This window comes from Carex rostrata, chromosome 30, assembly GCF_964058835.1.
Source record: "Carex rostrata chromosome 30, lpCarRost1.2, whole genome shotgun sequence".
NCBI classification, from domain to species: Eukaryota; Viridiplantae; Streptophyta; class Magnoliopsida; order Poales; family Cyperaceae; genus Carex; species Carex rostrata.
Genome location: NC_135947.1, coordinates 2,222,647 through 2,238,225, shown reverse-complemented (window position 1 = coordinate 2,238,225; position 15,579 = coordinate 2,222,647). Strand labels below are relative to the sequence as shown.

General features: G+C 34.8%; 2 protein-coding genes across 3 annotated transcripts; one reads left to right on the top strand and one right to left on the bottom strand.

Annotated features, from left to right (window-relative positions):
* Positions 1-124: 124 nt before the first annotated feature.
* On the top strand, positions 125-8,248 carry EMB2785 (elongation factor family protein). Of its 2 annotated transcripts, XM_078295521.1 has the most exons (19): positions 125-622; positions 1,118-1,192; positions 1,285-1,435; positions 1,666-1,734; positions 2,138-2,310; positions 3,336-3,473; positions 3,570-3,695; positions 3,789-3,887; positions 4,202-4,325; positions 5,206-5,269; positions 5,532-5,586; positions 5,664-5,788; positions 6,261-6,334; positions 6,543-6,592; positions 6,701-6,787; positions 6,911-6,961; positions 7,214-7,297; positions 7,419-7,469; positions 7,826-8,248. In XM_078295521.1, exons 1-19 carry the CDS (start codon positions 269-271, stop codon positions 7,907-7,909), a joined length of 2,034 nt encoding a protein of 677 aa, XP_078151647.1. In that variant the 5' UTR covers positions 125-268; the 3' UTR covers positions 7,910-8,248. The 2 variants fall into 2 exon arrangements, with proteins under 2 accessions (XP_078151647.1, XP_078151648.1); XM_078295522.1 differs by lacking the exon at positions 7,419-7,469 and having other exon boundaries at positions 189-622; positions 7,826-8,051.
* A 3,116-nt stretch (positions 8,249-11,364) lies between these two features.
* Positions 11,365-15,214, bottom strand: LOC144546930 (28 kDa heat/acid-stable phosphoprotein-like protein). Its single transcript, XM_078295519.1, has 8 exons — positions 15,013-15,214; positions 14,619-14,656; positions 14,443-14,523; positions 13,646-13,729; positions 12,764-12,798; positions 12,354-12,439; positions 12,183-12,248; positions 11,365-11,621 (listed from the first exon to the last, which is right to left on the bottom strand). The coding sequence occupies exons 1-8, from the start codon at positions 15,077-15,079 to the stop codon at positions 11,587-11,589; spliced, it is 492 nt and encodes a 163-aa protein (XP_078151645.1). The 5' UTR covers positions 15,080-15,214; the 3' UTR covers positions 11,365-11,586.
* Positions 15,215-15,579: the final 365 nt, after the last annotated feature.

The window sequence follows — 15,579 nt, the reverse complement described above, 5'->3', positions numbered from 1 at the left end:
TTTGCAAAAGATCGCAGTGCCGAAAAAGCACAGCAGCCCCACATGCAGCAACTCGTATAAACCGGGTAAATATTTTAACAGAGCAATTTTAGCTCCATGCAGCGTAAAAATCATACCCAACGTTGTTTTGATTCCACATTTCGTGAGCTGCATGAAGCCAAAACATATCTGTTAAATTCTTTCCTCGTATAAACCCTGCTAATGCTGCTGCACAGAAAGCAGCTCCCCTCTCCTCTCCTCTCCAACCCTTCGACCCGACCGCCACGCCATGGCTGTCGGTCTACTCCTCCGTGGCCTCCGCTCAGCCACTCGCAACTCCTCCACCTACCTCTCCCCTTACTCCATTCACTCCCCTCCCTTGTTCTCTTCTCCTTCTTTTCTCCTCCGCCGATGCCTTTCAACCTCCGCCGCGTCATCGCCGGTGGGAGCCTCCACCGCCTATGAGGGAACCGCGATGGACCCGGGAATGATCCGCAACGTGGCGGTGATAGCTCATGTCGACCATGGCAAGACCACTCTCATGGATCGGTTGCTCCGCCAGTGCGGCGCTGATATTCCCCATGAGCGCGCTATGGATTCTATTAGTCTTGAGCGCGAGCGTGGTATCACCATTGCTTCTAAGGTGGGCGAATTTCATTATGTTTGAATTTTTGCGAGCAAGGAATTAAGGATGCACTGCAGTACTGGCTCAGTACTAATGGTGAATGTGATTTAGTAATTGAATTTTGAAGCAAAAGAACTGAGAAGCTTGCTTATATCAACTAGATACTAAAATTATATATAAACCGATAAAGCTTGCCCTTGGAGTTACCATTTGCTAAATTGCTGAAGAAATAGCGTGGAAGAAACAGTTGATTAAGCAGGATAAGAAAGAAGCAAAAGTAACTTTGTTAAGAAATAATCTGTTATTATTTGTACACATTTGGTGTATTTCATATCCCTTCACGGCAAACACTTGGGTCAACTTCATTCCCATATGGGCAACTTGGGTAAATTTAGCAGTAAAAATGTTTCTTTTATCAAACTGCAAAAAGTGGGATATCTGAAAACATAGGTGAAATCACTCTTTCACAAATAAATTAAGTGGTTAATTCTTGTTACTACTATATTTTGTCAGGTTACTTCTATCACATGGAAAGACCACGAGCTTAACATGGTGGATACTCCCGGCCATGCCGATTTTGGCGGTGAGGTACATAAACATGAACAAATACAATTCCAATTGTTCTAACATTTTGTGTGTTATTGCTATTTAATATAATATATTATAATTATTTATATTAGGTTGAACGAGTGGTGGGAATGGTTGAAGGTGCAGTTTTGGTGGTGGATGCCGGTGAAGGTCCCTTGGCACAAACTAAGTTTGTGCTTTCAAAAGCACTTAAATATGGCCTACGCCCAATTTTGCTCCTGAATAAAGTTGATAGACCTTCAGGTAATTTGAACGGTTGCAACGATAGCACATATGAGTCCGACATAACCAAAATGGTTTTTTGGTGCATTTTTGCTAAGCTTAAATTTTGGTCAATATGTACCAAAGCTCTATTAAAAGTTTAAATTTCAGAACTATTAATAGGCATGGTATCTAATGATTTGCTTACCATCTGCACATGTGTTGAGGTAAGTTGAAGGGTGGCCTTATATTTTGACTATTTTATTTTGTAGTTTCTGAGGAGACATGCAATGAGGTCGAGAGTCTGGTGTTTGATCTTTTCGCAAATCTTGGAGCAACAGGTTTGATAACTTCCATTGTTTATCATAGTATTATAAAATATGTGCTATGAAACTCTGATGAAAGAACTATAGAAATACCCTTTCTTTTCATTAATTGTGAAAGGCTCATACCTATAATCTATATTCAAGTCCTTCCATTGGTTGATCTATACAACTAGTTGAACTATTGATTAGCAAAAGAGTTTGTTGTATTCAACTACAAAAGGACTTGGATTAAAATAACTTGGCTGTTCTTAGTCTTTTGATATTGTTTGGCGAGGGCTAATTTTTTTAATTTTCTTACAGTTTCTAAGCTCAAAAGTGAAAGTTTATCCAATTTACTATAGAGAGTTCTTGAAACTTTGAGGCTTGTTCAAATTTTTTTTTTTTGACTTGTCTGTTATCCGTTTTCTTATTTGTGTAGAGGAACAGCTCGATTTCCCGGTTTTATATGCATCTGCCAAAGAAGGATGGGCTTCTTTGACATTCACTAAGAGTCCCCCTGACAATGCAAAAAATATGTTGCCTTTACTTGATTCCATTTTAAAACACGTCTCTCCACCACAAGCCAACGTTGGCGAGCCTTTTCAGATGCTGGTTAGCAATTTTGTTATTGTCTGTTCAGAAAATGAGTTACTACTGTAACCTAATTACAGTACCTATAATGCCCAAAACATTATATGCAATATTTGAAATATTCATAAGAATATTTGCTACTAGTAGAGTTTAATAATACTCTGATAATTCCCTACCAAGTGATAACCGCGACTCGATCAAATGATTATCAAAATTAGAAAGTAAAGTTGCGGATATATACTCTCTAGTTTAGATAGGTTGTGTATCAAATTTGGTGCAATTTGAAAATCAATTGATCATTCATGGAGAGTAGGGATGGCAATAGAAATTGGCTCCTGAATTGATCATGCACCAATTCCAAAATTGTATCGAAGTTGATGTAAAATTTATCTGAACTATTAAGTGTCAAATAAATTTGGTGGCCAATATATCCTTCTCATAATAAAATTCTGCCTTCCAGTTCATTATTTTTTTTCTAGCAACAGAATCAATATTATGGTACTGTGATAGTTTTATACGTGAGCCTATATAGACTCTCAGAGTGAGGCTATGGTACTATGCATAGCATAGCGCGGATTGGTTTGTACTATGGATTAATATCTCCGTTTTAGAAGTCCAAATAGTTTTATCTGAACCATTCAACATAATCTCCATATGAAAATTTACTTGTAGATCAAATTTTACATTTTTTAGAATTTTTTGCTATTCATTTAGATAGGCAGAAAATCACTTGATCTAACAATTCTAGACCATTCAAAAGTAGTGATATTTTCTACCTATCTAAAAAAAAGTAAAAAAAGATCTAAAAAATGTAAAATTTAGTATGCAAGTACATTTTCACATGGAGATCACGTTGAACAGTTCAGAACTTCAATCGATTATTTGAACTTTGAAAATGAAGATATTATTCCGTAGTACGGACCAATCCGTGCTATGCATTGTACCATAGCCTCACTCTATATTCTCAATCTAGGAAATCCCACAGGGTGATACTCTTCTGAGTTGTGGAATGTACCTGTTGCTAATTATTTATAGCATGTATACAGGTATCCATGATGGAACGCGATTTTTATCTTGGGCGTGTATTGACAGGTCGCATCACGTCAGGTGTTATACGTGTTGGAGACAAATTGCATGGTTTAAAATGCACTGATGATGGAACACACAAGATTGATGAGGGAAAGGTTAAATTTAATTTCTGTAGTATATAATTATGATTTTTTCAGGATACTGTTTGAGTTGCCATCAAGTTTGCTAAAGAAATAAATAATTGAATGTAGGTTACGAAACTTATGAAGAAGAAAGGCACGTGCATGGTTACGATTGATTGTGCTGGGGCCGGTGATATAATCTCTATGACTGGATTGAATTGTCCCTCTATTGGCCATACTGTGGCTAATGTCGAGGTACAATATACAATGAACTTATTTGTTAATATTTTATTACTCTATTAAATTCTATATGCCAGCGGTCATAATATATGAATTACAAATTTGTAGGTTACAACTGCATTGCCAACAGTTGAGCTGGACCCACCAACAATATCAATGACCTTTGGTGTGAATGATGCTCCATTGGCTGGTCGAGACGGTACCCAAGTTAGTGTCACTTCCCTTCTTTCTTTTTTTTTTTAGTAATTTGCTTATTGCTCTTTCAAAACAGCAAAAATATAATGTGTGCTCCTGCAACAATAATAAATCATTCAGATGGCCCTTCTCATTTAAAAATTAAAATTCTTCCTCATTTAAAAATAATAAATCTTTCCCTGGAAGGAATCAAAACTAACTGTTATCTTCCTCATTTAAAAATTAAAATTCTCTTTATTATTTAAATCAAGCCTTTAGAAAGTTAAAATTGGGGGGATTTTCTTATATAACTTCATCTTAACTGTTTTTTGTGAAATTATTTGTAGCTAACTGGAGGGAAAATAGGTGACCGTTTAATGGCAGAAGCAGAAACAAACCTGGCAATAAATGTACTTCCAGGACCCTTATCAGAATCTTACGAAGTTCAAGGGAGAGGAGAACTTCAACTAGGTCTGTTGTACCATAACTACCATTCACTTTTAACATATCTGTTTATACCTTGTACTCACTTATTCCATTAAGGAGGCCTAAGTTGGTTATTCTGACTTAGACTAGACTAAATTATTCATGTTTGGTTAAAGAAAAGTCATGGTTTAAGCTATTTCTTGTTTGGTTGAATTTTGTGGCTTAATACTACATATATACATTTGTATTTATCTTCAAAATTAATCGCGTAATGTACCAAATAGGTTTTACTGTCCCAATTATCTTCAAATTAAAATTATGTATAATACTCGTATCATACCAGCAAATACCCACACTAACATTTGATTTCTAAGCAAGACAAGGATCGATACTTGTTCCAATTAAGTGCGCCAAGAAAAACCTGAAGCCCCTATGACAAGGGATAATGTGATAATTACATAATAGACCCTCTAATGTGAAAATTCTTGTAATGAGTTCCTTAGAGTAGTCCCAACAAGATTAAGGCACCTAGAGAGGTGGTTTAGTTTAGGCAAGTTTAGGCCAGCCTAACTTTAGACTTACGCCTAGTTAGGCCTGCCTATTTTATGCTCGTTTGGTGGAATAACTGAGGCCTAAACCCCTTATTCCATGGTTTAGGCCTCAACCAAACATGGTATTAGAGATATCAGTTCAGGTCTTGCTCCCTGAGCTTTACTTAAAAAGAAGCTAATAGGTTCCCGAACTTCCATTTGGATCAATTTGTTTATCCAACAGCCCAACCTGATATAAATAAAGAATTAAATATACTCCCATGTATTGATTTTGTCACTAATTGAACTGTGCATCTTATTCTCTCTCAGTTTGCTCTCCTTTCAACTTTCTTCCAGCTCTTGGTATGTTTACTGAAACTTTTTGAGTTTTCTAGGAATCTTAATTGAGAACATGAGGCGCGAAGGATTTGAACTGTCAGTTTCTCCCCCAAGAGTAATGTGAGACCTCTCTAGAACTTGAAATTTTTGTTGCTTCATATGAATTTTCTATGGATGGTGTCTTTTGACTTACACCAAAATAGTTCCCCAAGTAGTTGAGAACTGGCTGACCTTTTGCTTTAATTAATGGGCTTGCATTTTTTATTTTTATTTGCTTGCTTCTAGCACTTGCATTTTTATTAATTTACAACCCTGACAGCATAGCCAATCTATATTTTGTTTGTGTTAACCTTGCTATATACTGATTTTCTCTTTGTTCTAGGTACAAAACTGAGGGCAAGGATAGGTTAGAGCCAATTGAAGAAGTGACAATTGAGGTGCCTATCAAAAGCTAGAAGAAAAGCTTATATCGATACCTTCTTTTGGCATATTTCTAATGGATATAATTGTTTAGGTGAATGATGAACATGTTGGTCTTGTGATGGAGGCACTTTCACACAGGAGGGGTGAAGTAGTTGACATGGGCCCTGTTCCCGGGACCACAGGAAGGACCCGCTTGTCACTAACCTGCCCTTCTAGGTCAGTTTTTACCATGTCATCTCTTTTAGGAACTTAGGACATTTTTTATGGTCAATTTCATATACTCATTTCATGGCTAAATGGGCAAGACCATGCTCTTCAAGACGAGAGAAATATAATTTGCACTCCTTTCCCTTTGCACATAAAAAATTATCCAAGTTACAGCTTTTTTCTTTGTTTAAATCTGTGCAGTTTACAATTTGTACTTCTTTGGATAAATTTTACGAGAAGGGTTATATTTACAGTACAAACATGCTTTAGACATACGATTAAAATATTTTTAAATTTATTATTGGTATGATGATATGGTATTTTATGGTCGAAATAAAAACATTCCTTCTTTTTAAATGTCATACAATTTAATGATCTCATATTCTCATTGTTCACCAGGAGGCTGTGATGATTCCAGCTGTGCATTCCAATGTTATTTCTAATTCAATTATAATTTAACCGGTGACTTGTTTGTTTACAGAGGCCTTGTTGGGTACCGAAGTGTTTTCAGCAGTGACACACGTGGAACCGGGTTCATGCACCGTGCATTCGAATGTATGAATTTTATCTTTAAAGTTGTTTGTATTAACAATTGCATTGCTTAGGATACCTGCACTATGTATCCTTCAATTTAAGTTGTATAATACAAAGCCATAGTCTTAGTTTGATTTTCTTCTAGTACATGTGCTATCTATGTATGCAAATATTAAAAGCTAGATATTGTCTCCGTCTAATTGTTTACATATTTCTCCACATTTTTCAGGTTATGCCAAATTCAGAGGTGCACTAGGAAACGTGAGGAAAGGTGTCTTGGTAAGTATAGTGTTCTTGTCTCTGTGCGTGTGCCCCTTAGTAACAACATAATAACAAATTTTGTGTTTTTCTTTTAATTTTGACTCTACCTTTGATGTTAAATAACAGGTCTCAACGGGACAAGGGATTATAACGGCACATGCACTTATGAGCTTGGAAGCTCGTGGGATTCTCTTTGTTTCTCCTGGCATGGAGGTGCTCCCTTTTTTATACACGCAGTAAAAAAAAAAAATTCTGCATAATAGAAAGGTTATTTTGTTTTATATTATGATCTAGATTTGTTCTAATGTGCACTTTTTCATGATATGAACTATGAAGACATATGAAGGCATGATAGTAGGTGAACACTCACGTGATTCTGATCTCGATGTAAGTATGCTTTTTAAGAGGCATATTCTTTTTTGAGAGGCATATTCAAGGTGGATTGGGTTTAAAGGTTGAACATGTGGGGCCCACTAGAAAACAGTTAATTTTCTTAGGGACCCCACATTTTCAACCTCTTGACCTGGTTATACCCTCGTATGCTCCTCTCTCTCTCTCTCTCTCTCTCTCTCTCTCTCTCTCTCTCTCTCTCTCTCTCATATGTCTTACTCTTAGCATGTCTCTAATCATATTTGACAGGTGAACCCAGTAAGGACAAAAGAACTGAACAACATTCGTGCTGCAGGAAAAGATGAAAATGTTCGCTTAACCCCGCCTCGTTTGGTATGTTCTCTCAAATATTATAGTATTAATTGTCATGTTGATACTGTATCTATAGTGTATTGTGCAATGTAGTATTAATCTTGTAGTCCGTTATCATAATTGAAGTTATATATTTGTGCAGATGACTTTGGAGGAGGCAATTGGCTATGTTGCCTCTGATGAACTCATTGAGGCAAGTCGTTATTATTTTTTCTTTAGTTGTTGCTTATCCATTTTTTTAATGCATTTTCCCGGTCTAACCAAGGGCGGATCTAGGTTTCGCTCAGGGTTGCTTGGCCCCCATGATTTCATAAAAAATAATCATGCATATTAAAATTTAATTTAATTTTTATTTTTCTTAGAAGTTATTATACAGTTCAGCCCTCCCTCTTGAAATGCTAAATGTGTGCTTGTAGCCTAGTGGTAAGAATTCCATTTAGTGGTTCAAATCCCAGTGACCACACATTATGTATTTTACGTTGTAGCCCCCTCTATCTAAATTTTCTAGTTCCACCCGTAGATCTTAACTGAAAGATAATTTATGTTCAGGTAACACCCAAAACTATAAGATTAAGGAAGAGATATCTAGATGGCAATAAGCGCAAGACGATGAAAAATAAACCGAAAGAATGAGACCATATGTTATTGAGATCACAGCTATGCATTTATTAATTATCTCGATAATTAGAACACTATTTATTTATACAGTGTTTATATACAGTGAGCTGTATTAGATTTTGGAATTTTGGGGGGAAACCATGAGCCCAAAATTTTTGCAATTTCATGGGGTCATAGTACCTGCATTGTATTGTATTTTGTAGATTTTGTTTTTCATAGAATAATGAGTGCTACGTCAAAGAATTCTTTTATAAATTCAATACAATTGTTAATTCATATCTGAAGAAGATTTACTATGATTGTCATCATTGGAAGAGAAACTTGTCATTATAAACGTGATCATAAACATTTGAAGTTTGTTCTGTTGAGTTTTTTTTTTTTCCTCTCGTGTATATTTTTCTCCCGTCTTGATTTTTTCAACACCAATTCTGATGGTGATGGCACTTCACAGTGTACCGTAGCAATGCATATGAATTGGCCGATATTTGTTACTGGCATGTTACTTTCTAATGCTGATTTTTGTTCTGTATGCATATTGATCTAAACTGGTATTTGTATAGTACGTGCCTTTTTACCGTAATCGGTGTTGCTGTCAACCGCATCCAGATTTATATTGAAACGCAATTATCTCTAACTTTTTTTTGGTTGGAAGTATGTAGTGCTGTCAACTGCATCCAGATTTATATTGAAACGCAATTATCTCTAACTTTTTTTTTGGTTGAATGTAGACGATATTTTATTAATTAGGACAAAATCAGTTACATACCGTTTTATGTTTTATGTTAGTATATACAATATTTGTACTAGTACTATTACAACTAAAACTCCTTTACAAAAGTAGATAAGAAAAGAAAAAAAAAGTAGAACCAAGGATTACTGCACTCGGATTAATAGATAGTGAGCCTACATGATTTTCTGTATTCATGCTCAGTTTAGTAGATTGTGAGCCTACAAAATTTTTTATCATTAGCACAAAGTACTGTTGTTATTATCACGATGAGGCAAGAGTTTCTAGGAGAGTCTTCGTGTTCAGATGAGACCTGAGTTATTTAAAAAGAAACATAAAGAAAGGAGATAGGAAGGAGAAGAAGAGAGGAGGAAAGGGGTCAGTGTCAATGCATCATCAACATCATTAACCAAATCATATCTTATTTATACGTAGATATAGTAGATACTAGAGATGGTACGAATTTACAACACCTCCATCTGAACTCGTTGAATCGAGACGAGACGAAGAGAGGCAAGATGGAGGTGCCAAGATAGAGTGGTGGACCTCAACCCCCCCTATCGCCTCATGTCACCTTTGGCGATATTAACGAGGTAGCAGACCAAACTCTAATGCTACCTTGTGCAACACAATTCGAGGCGGTATGACGGAGTGAATGAGCTATGACTAGATCCGATATGGAAGCCCCGGCTCGACGGAAGCGAGGTGGTGGTAGTTGGCAACCAGATCTGAGACGGAAGCGCCGACTAAATAGGGACTATTGGCTTTGGGAGCCCTCAACTTATCTGTTTGACTAGATTTGCAAAATATACATAATTGCATTTTACAGTTTTTCTTCTTGAGAATTTGTACAGGTTCATGACAATTGAAGGATTAGTAATAACATATCAAGAATGAATTAATCAACTGCAATACAACATCAATGATGTAGTCATGAAACGCAAGACATTGGATAGCAAAAACATTAACTAAGATTAAGGATAATTAATCTATAAGATTGGTAAAATAAGCTTGACCTAAGTGAGACCTATCATTGCAACGGTCTAGGAACCGTTGCAACAGAATAAATAAACCCTCTGTAAATCCCGTGATACATAAAATAGGGTTTAGCGTCATGGAACGCTAAACCTTTGAGAGGATTACCGTTGTAGGAACTATTGCAACGGTCATGGACCGTTGCCAACAATATCCACCATTGCACTCCAAACCTCTCAGATTAACCTATCGGTTGTAACGGTCCCTTGTACCGTTGCAACGGTTAGCACCACTTACTTCTTTTTTATCAGTTCACTATAAATAGAAGCTATACCAAGGTTTGGAGTATCACTCTAGCTGCCCCCAACTTCAATATTTCGTATTTATAGATCTAGAGAAAGCCGTTGTTGCTTGTACACTCAAACTTCTAGGCACACAATCAATCTCAAGATTATTCAATCAAATGAATATATTATGAAAAACATAGTACAAAGCAAGCAACTGATAATATGAGAGTGATATAATTTTAGCAAATGAACTCTGAACAGAAACAAAGCCCCTTTGAGGAAAGTAGTCTTGGATAATTGTATGATAGGACTCAGAATTAGTTCAGGTGTGGTATGATGTACTCATTTGAGGAATCTATTGAAAAAACAAGAAAAAATAAAAATAATAACCACCTCCCGTCATCTCTTCTCACCATCTTATTTCCGTTGAGCCAGCGCTTTCACTTTGAATCTGATCGTCGCTTTCCACGACCTCATCCCTGTTGGTCCCAAAGGCACTTAGAGGGAAGATGAATAGGGCCTTTTTAGGTTTTTTGTCTAATTAATTAAGTTATAGCATGTCTATAAGTTATTATTGGCGAAAACTAAAATAATTTTATTATAAACTAAAATATAAAATAAATAGTAGAGTTTAGAGACATTTGACATGAGAGTTGTTTACAGAGTTCGGCACTAACGCCTTCATCTCCGGGGCCTGCGACCTTCAAAATGACGCGCCTTTCTTTATCCAATGAGAAATGATTATAAAGTAAAACCGGTAAGCCATTACAATCTTTTGAGAAATCACACGGCCCGAACAAGAGTACTAAAGGCTCAAATGAAGACAATCTGATTCACAAGAACTCAAGGATTGCTAGGTAAGCACAAGGCTCGAAGTAGCAATTAATTTGATCATGCAGGATCACTGTAAAATGCTGGCTGTCAATTTCATTCTTAATCCATGTTAGTAGTCTACATATGTAGAGGACGGGGCACATATATACATTTTAAGTACGCACCGTATATAATAATAACAATAATGATAATTATGGTGATGATATAATTTACATAAATTAATGCTGGAACCTCGTCATCACTAATCTTTTCTTGGACTACTGCTATATTAAGCTGATTTGAAAACCGTTGTTTTCAATGCTGCAGAAATTTACTGAAAACAGCAGTTTTCAAACCAGCTTAATAAATAGTAAAAAAATTCCAAAAAATGTAAAATTTGGTCTCCAAGTAGATTATAATATAGATTAAATATCTAACGGTTTGGATTTGTTATTTGGACATCACACGGCTAAATATAGCCCCAGTAACACTTGGGCAGAACTGCTACCAGTAGCAATTTAGCCGGACTCTAATTATTAATAATAAAATACTAATTATATAATTATAAATTAATAATAATTATTAATAAAAAGATACTAATTATATAATCTTATTAAAATTATTATTTAATATATTAACAATATAAATATTAATTATATAAATACTAATTGAGATAATTATATGTTTCTATAAAACTAAACAAGTTGATAACACTTACACCAGCTCTGGATACTGCTTTACAGTTTTAGAATAAGTTATAAATAACAAATAGAAATCTGCAGCAAATTTAAATTACTAAAAAGGTGTTCAAACTACGGATAGATAAATTTAAGTTCATACAGCAAGAGAAAAATGCCTCCTACAGTTATATCTCCTGAAAAGAGAGGCTATCACTTGCGTGCTTCGGTCTTCTTCTGTTCTTTGGCTACAAACAGGAGAAAAAAATAAGGTAAATAAATACCTGTATGATACTTTTGAACATGAGGATAGTAAAATACAGTCAGAAATATAAACAAATGATAAAGAAAAGGAACTTCCTTGTATATTTTCTTCTTTTTAAAAAAAAAAGAAAGGTATAATGTGCAAGTTTTTCTGTTAGGGACATCACAGAAAGAACCCCAGAAAGAACATCACATTCTTCTTTTCTATGAAATCACCACTATAAAATGGTCTAGAATTTTTAGATCAAGTGATTTTTCTACCTATCGAAAACAATTGTAAATAATGAAAAATTTGATCTACAAGTACATTTTCATATAGAGATAATGTTGAACGGTTCAAACCAAGTCTTTGAAATTTGAAAACGGAGATATTGATCCATAGTATGGACCAACCCACGCTATGCCATAGTACTATAGCCTCACTCTTTTTTTTTTAGAAAACTGACAGTGGCTGTCAGAAAGTAGTACTATAGCCTCACTCAAATATAATAATTTTTTAAAAAAAAAAGAAAAAAAAAAGATGGAGAGCAAGACAGAATAAGTACCTGCTCTCTCTTCTTCTCGCTTCTTGGCAGCTTCAGCTCTCTGTTGCCTTATCAAAGCTAGGCGCTCTATAATTTATTACAAAATAGTTGAGTTCCAGTAAGATTTCACAATATAAATCTTCAATGGACCAAAAAGAATAATAAAATATTCTGAAGCTTTTTTTAAAGTACCTAAATCTTTACGAGCTTGTTCTGTTTTCCCCTGCTCCTGGAGCCTCATGTATCGCTCATGTGCCTTCTGCTTCTCCAACTCCTCCCTGTGTTTTATTATTATTTTAACAATTGATTTAATTTTTTGTTCTAATATTTGAGACAAGAAATGAAACCCAGGTTAAAGATCCCTTTGAAAGTGAAAACATGGCCTTATCAATAAGACAATGTATTGTTCAAATTAAGCAAATTCTGGGGAGGGGGAAAAAAACACCCTTCAAAATAGTAAAAGCAAAATGCAAAAAGTAACTTTCTTATAAAAAAGGTAAGGTAGTGCAACATAGTTATCCTATGGGTAACCACAATTTCATGGATCTTAGCATTAAACAGGCAGCATAACTATGAAAAGTTTTAGTAGATTAAAATCTAACCTTTCGCGTCTTGTGAGTTCAGTTGTTTTACCAAGCTGCAAGATAAAAATTGATATTATCAAATTAGGCAGTAAATTTAATCATGTCTACACAGATTCCATGTGCATAGTAACTATGTATGAATTATGGTTCAACCAACAGTTAAATAGATTCAACTTGCCTACAACACATTATGGTCCAAATTCATAGCCACTTCTAATTTTATTTGATAAAGTGAAATGCAAAATTAAATGGAAAATACTTGAATGCCCAGATTAATTTTTTTTTTTTTTTGAAAGATCATTAGACAAATTTTTTTTTGGTTTGCAGATATTGTATACAAAACCATGTTGTATTGCATATAAAATGTGATTCACAGACATCATCTGTCAACCAAAAAGGAGTTCGCAGATATTGTCTGCGAATTTTCTAGTTTAAAGATCCCAAATTCATAATCTGTTCCTCTTTACTGGATATTGGATTTACATTATCAAATAAAAAAAGGTGTTTGGCAAAACATTGATTCCGGTATAAATTAATCACACTTGAATCTCTGATAATATGTATTAAGATAAAAAAATAGTATTATTGCAGAACCAATGCATGGTTATGATACTGACGAACTAGTAGGAATAATGATATAACCCTAAACTAATGATAACACAGTTAAAAAATAATAATCACACTGCTGATAATAAATCAGTAGTATTGATTATTGAAAATATCAACACTAATAGGAATTTGGTGGGGGTATGTCAGTTAATTTTCTTTTTGTTTCTGGATTAATAATTGAGGGGTAACGGCAAGACCATAAGAGATTTCTTAGGAGGGGTTATTTTGGTAACTAGATTGAAACTGTTTTTCTTAATTCCTCTAAAGCAACTCTAAAGGAAACTAACTTACATCAACTTCTTTTGCTTTCACATTCTTCGCCTTTGCTAAGTTCGGATTCTCTATCTTAATGACACCTTCAGTACCCTTCCTTTTCTGAAAAAATCAAAATAATAAAAATAAAGAATTTTGATTTAAAAAAAGGATAAAAAAAAAATGCAAACAGCACCCAATATCTTAATTTACTGACAACCAAAACACATCTCATAAAAAAAAATGCAAACAGCACCCAATATCTTAATTTACTCACAAGTCACAACCAAAACACATCTCATATTTACAACCAAAACACAACTCATAAAAAAAATGCAAACAGCACCCAATATCTTAATGTACTCACAACCAAAACACATCTCATATTTCCTCACAACCAGCTATAGAGCCCAGATAGAAATGACTTAATTAGACACATGATTTCATGCAACTATACCATATATAACTGTGAACAAACTCGATTAATTTTAAAACATTAAACATTGTTCAATCTGTGCTCACTAACCTAATGTTTGTGTGCTAATTACAATTATCTCTCAAAGTTGGTTGGTAGATGCAATATGAGAATATCAGGTGTTACGCAGAGGTAGGAGAAATAATGGACGTTGTGAACTACAAGTAATTTTTTCGAAGATTTTTGTAAAAACTATTAATTAATATATATAATTTATATTTATAAGGTTAATGTCAAAATTAGTGGGGTCATTCGACCCCATAATCTATAATACGGAGCTTTGTCACTGGGTGCTAGTTACAAATACACAAAGAAATAAATAAATAAATAAAAGTCATAAAACAAGAGATGGAAACAGTACAGAATCATCTTCCTCCTCAGATTCCTCTTCAGATTCCTCAGTTTCTTCATTTTCTTCTTTCTCGTTATATTCAGCCTCCTCCTGCTCGTTTTTAAGAAAATTTAATTAGTTCAAAAATAATAAACTTCAGAACAAATTACCATTAAGAGAAATCAATCCCCAAGGAATGCATGTACCTTCCTAAATGTTCGGGGTCGAGTTGATGTGCCAGCCGCTGAAACATACAAAAAAGAAACAGATAATTAGAAATTATTTCATATAAAGTTTACAAGTTCAAAGCTACACTTGGAAAGAAAAAAAAAATCTGTAGATCTTTTTTAGTACATAAGGTATGGAAATGGAACCACCACAGGTCATTCCGCTAAAAGGTTTTTCCTATGCCTAGTTATCATTGTACATGCATTTGCAATAACCTCAACAAATAAAAATTGGCAATAAAGACTTCTTCAAATTCTAATACGATTCTTTTCAACTTCTCTTTCATGATTGGCAACAAATAGTTGGAATAAGAACTGCACCAGATAAAATTTCAGATAAAATTAAGAGAGACAAATTAGACGATCTCTTTACCCATCTCTTCAACCGTGGAGAAATTTCTCCGACCGGTCGGCTTTCCCTTAAACTTTCCCCTTCCCATTGCGATCTGATCGAGCGCGCAAACGACGAAGAAACACCGTGCCGCTGGAGAGAAGAGAAGCAGATGAGAGAGAGGGCTTCTTGTCGATTGAAATCGCGTAAGAAACCCTATAAACTGTCAGGTGGACCCCGCAATTAAGTTTCTCCTGTTCGTATCTTTCGGCTTTAATTTATATCACCTAAAGTAACTGAAAGTTTGATTTTATATCTTGACCGTCACATCTGACTTAACACGAGTATTAAAGCGCTCCGTGCGGTCCGGATTTAAAATCAAAATTTAAGTTACTTCAGATTCGGACTTGTTTGTATCTTGGATGCTCATTTAGAGGGGTATTTTATATTTTACTTTCAGCCGAGAATCAAATAAATTTGATGAAAGGTAAAGTTCGCGTAAGATCAACGGAGAATATAGAAAGGTAATTTTAGGAAGTGATTTTTAAGCAAGATTCCGATTTTATCGTGTACATCTAGACACAAACTTCTTTAATGACAAAAATAGTT

What these genes read in the sequence shown, in the direction of transcription:
- EMB2785 (XM_078295521.1), top strand. Translation starts at nt 269, where the DNA reads ATGGCTGTCGGTCTACTCCTCCGTGGCCTCCGCTCAGCCACTCGCAAC. An exon ending in CATGCACCGTGCATTCGAAT is followed by an intron (nt 6,335 to 6,542) that starts GTATGAATTTTA and finishes CACATTTTTCAG; the next exon opens with GTTATGCCAAATTCAGAGGT. An exon ending in CCTCTGATGAACTCATTGAG is followed by an intron (nt 7,470 to 7,825) that starts GCAAGTCGTTAT and finishes ATTTATGTTCAG; the next exon opens with GTAACACCCAAAACTATAAG.
- LOC144546930 (XM_078295519.1), bottom strand. Translation starts at nt 15,079, where the DNA reads ATGGGAAGGGGAAAGTTTAAGGGAAAGCCGACCGGTCGGAGAAATTTC. An exon ending in TGAAAGCAAAAGAAGTTGAT is followed by an intron (nt 12,799 to 13,645) that starts GTAAGTTAGTTT and finishes TTTATCTTGCAG; the next exon opens with CTTGGTAAAACAACTGAACT. An exon ending in GCGAGAAGAAGAGAGAGCAG is followed by an intron (nt 11,622 to 12,182) that starts GTACTTATTCTG and finishes TCCTGTTTGTAG; the next exon opens with CCAAAGAACAGAAGAAGACC.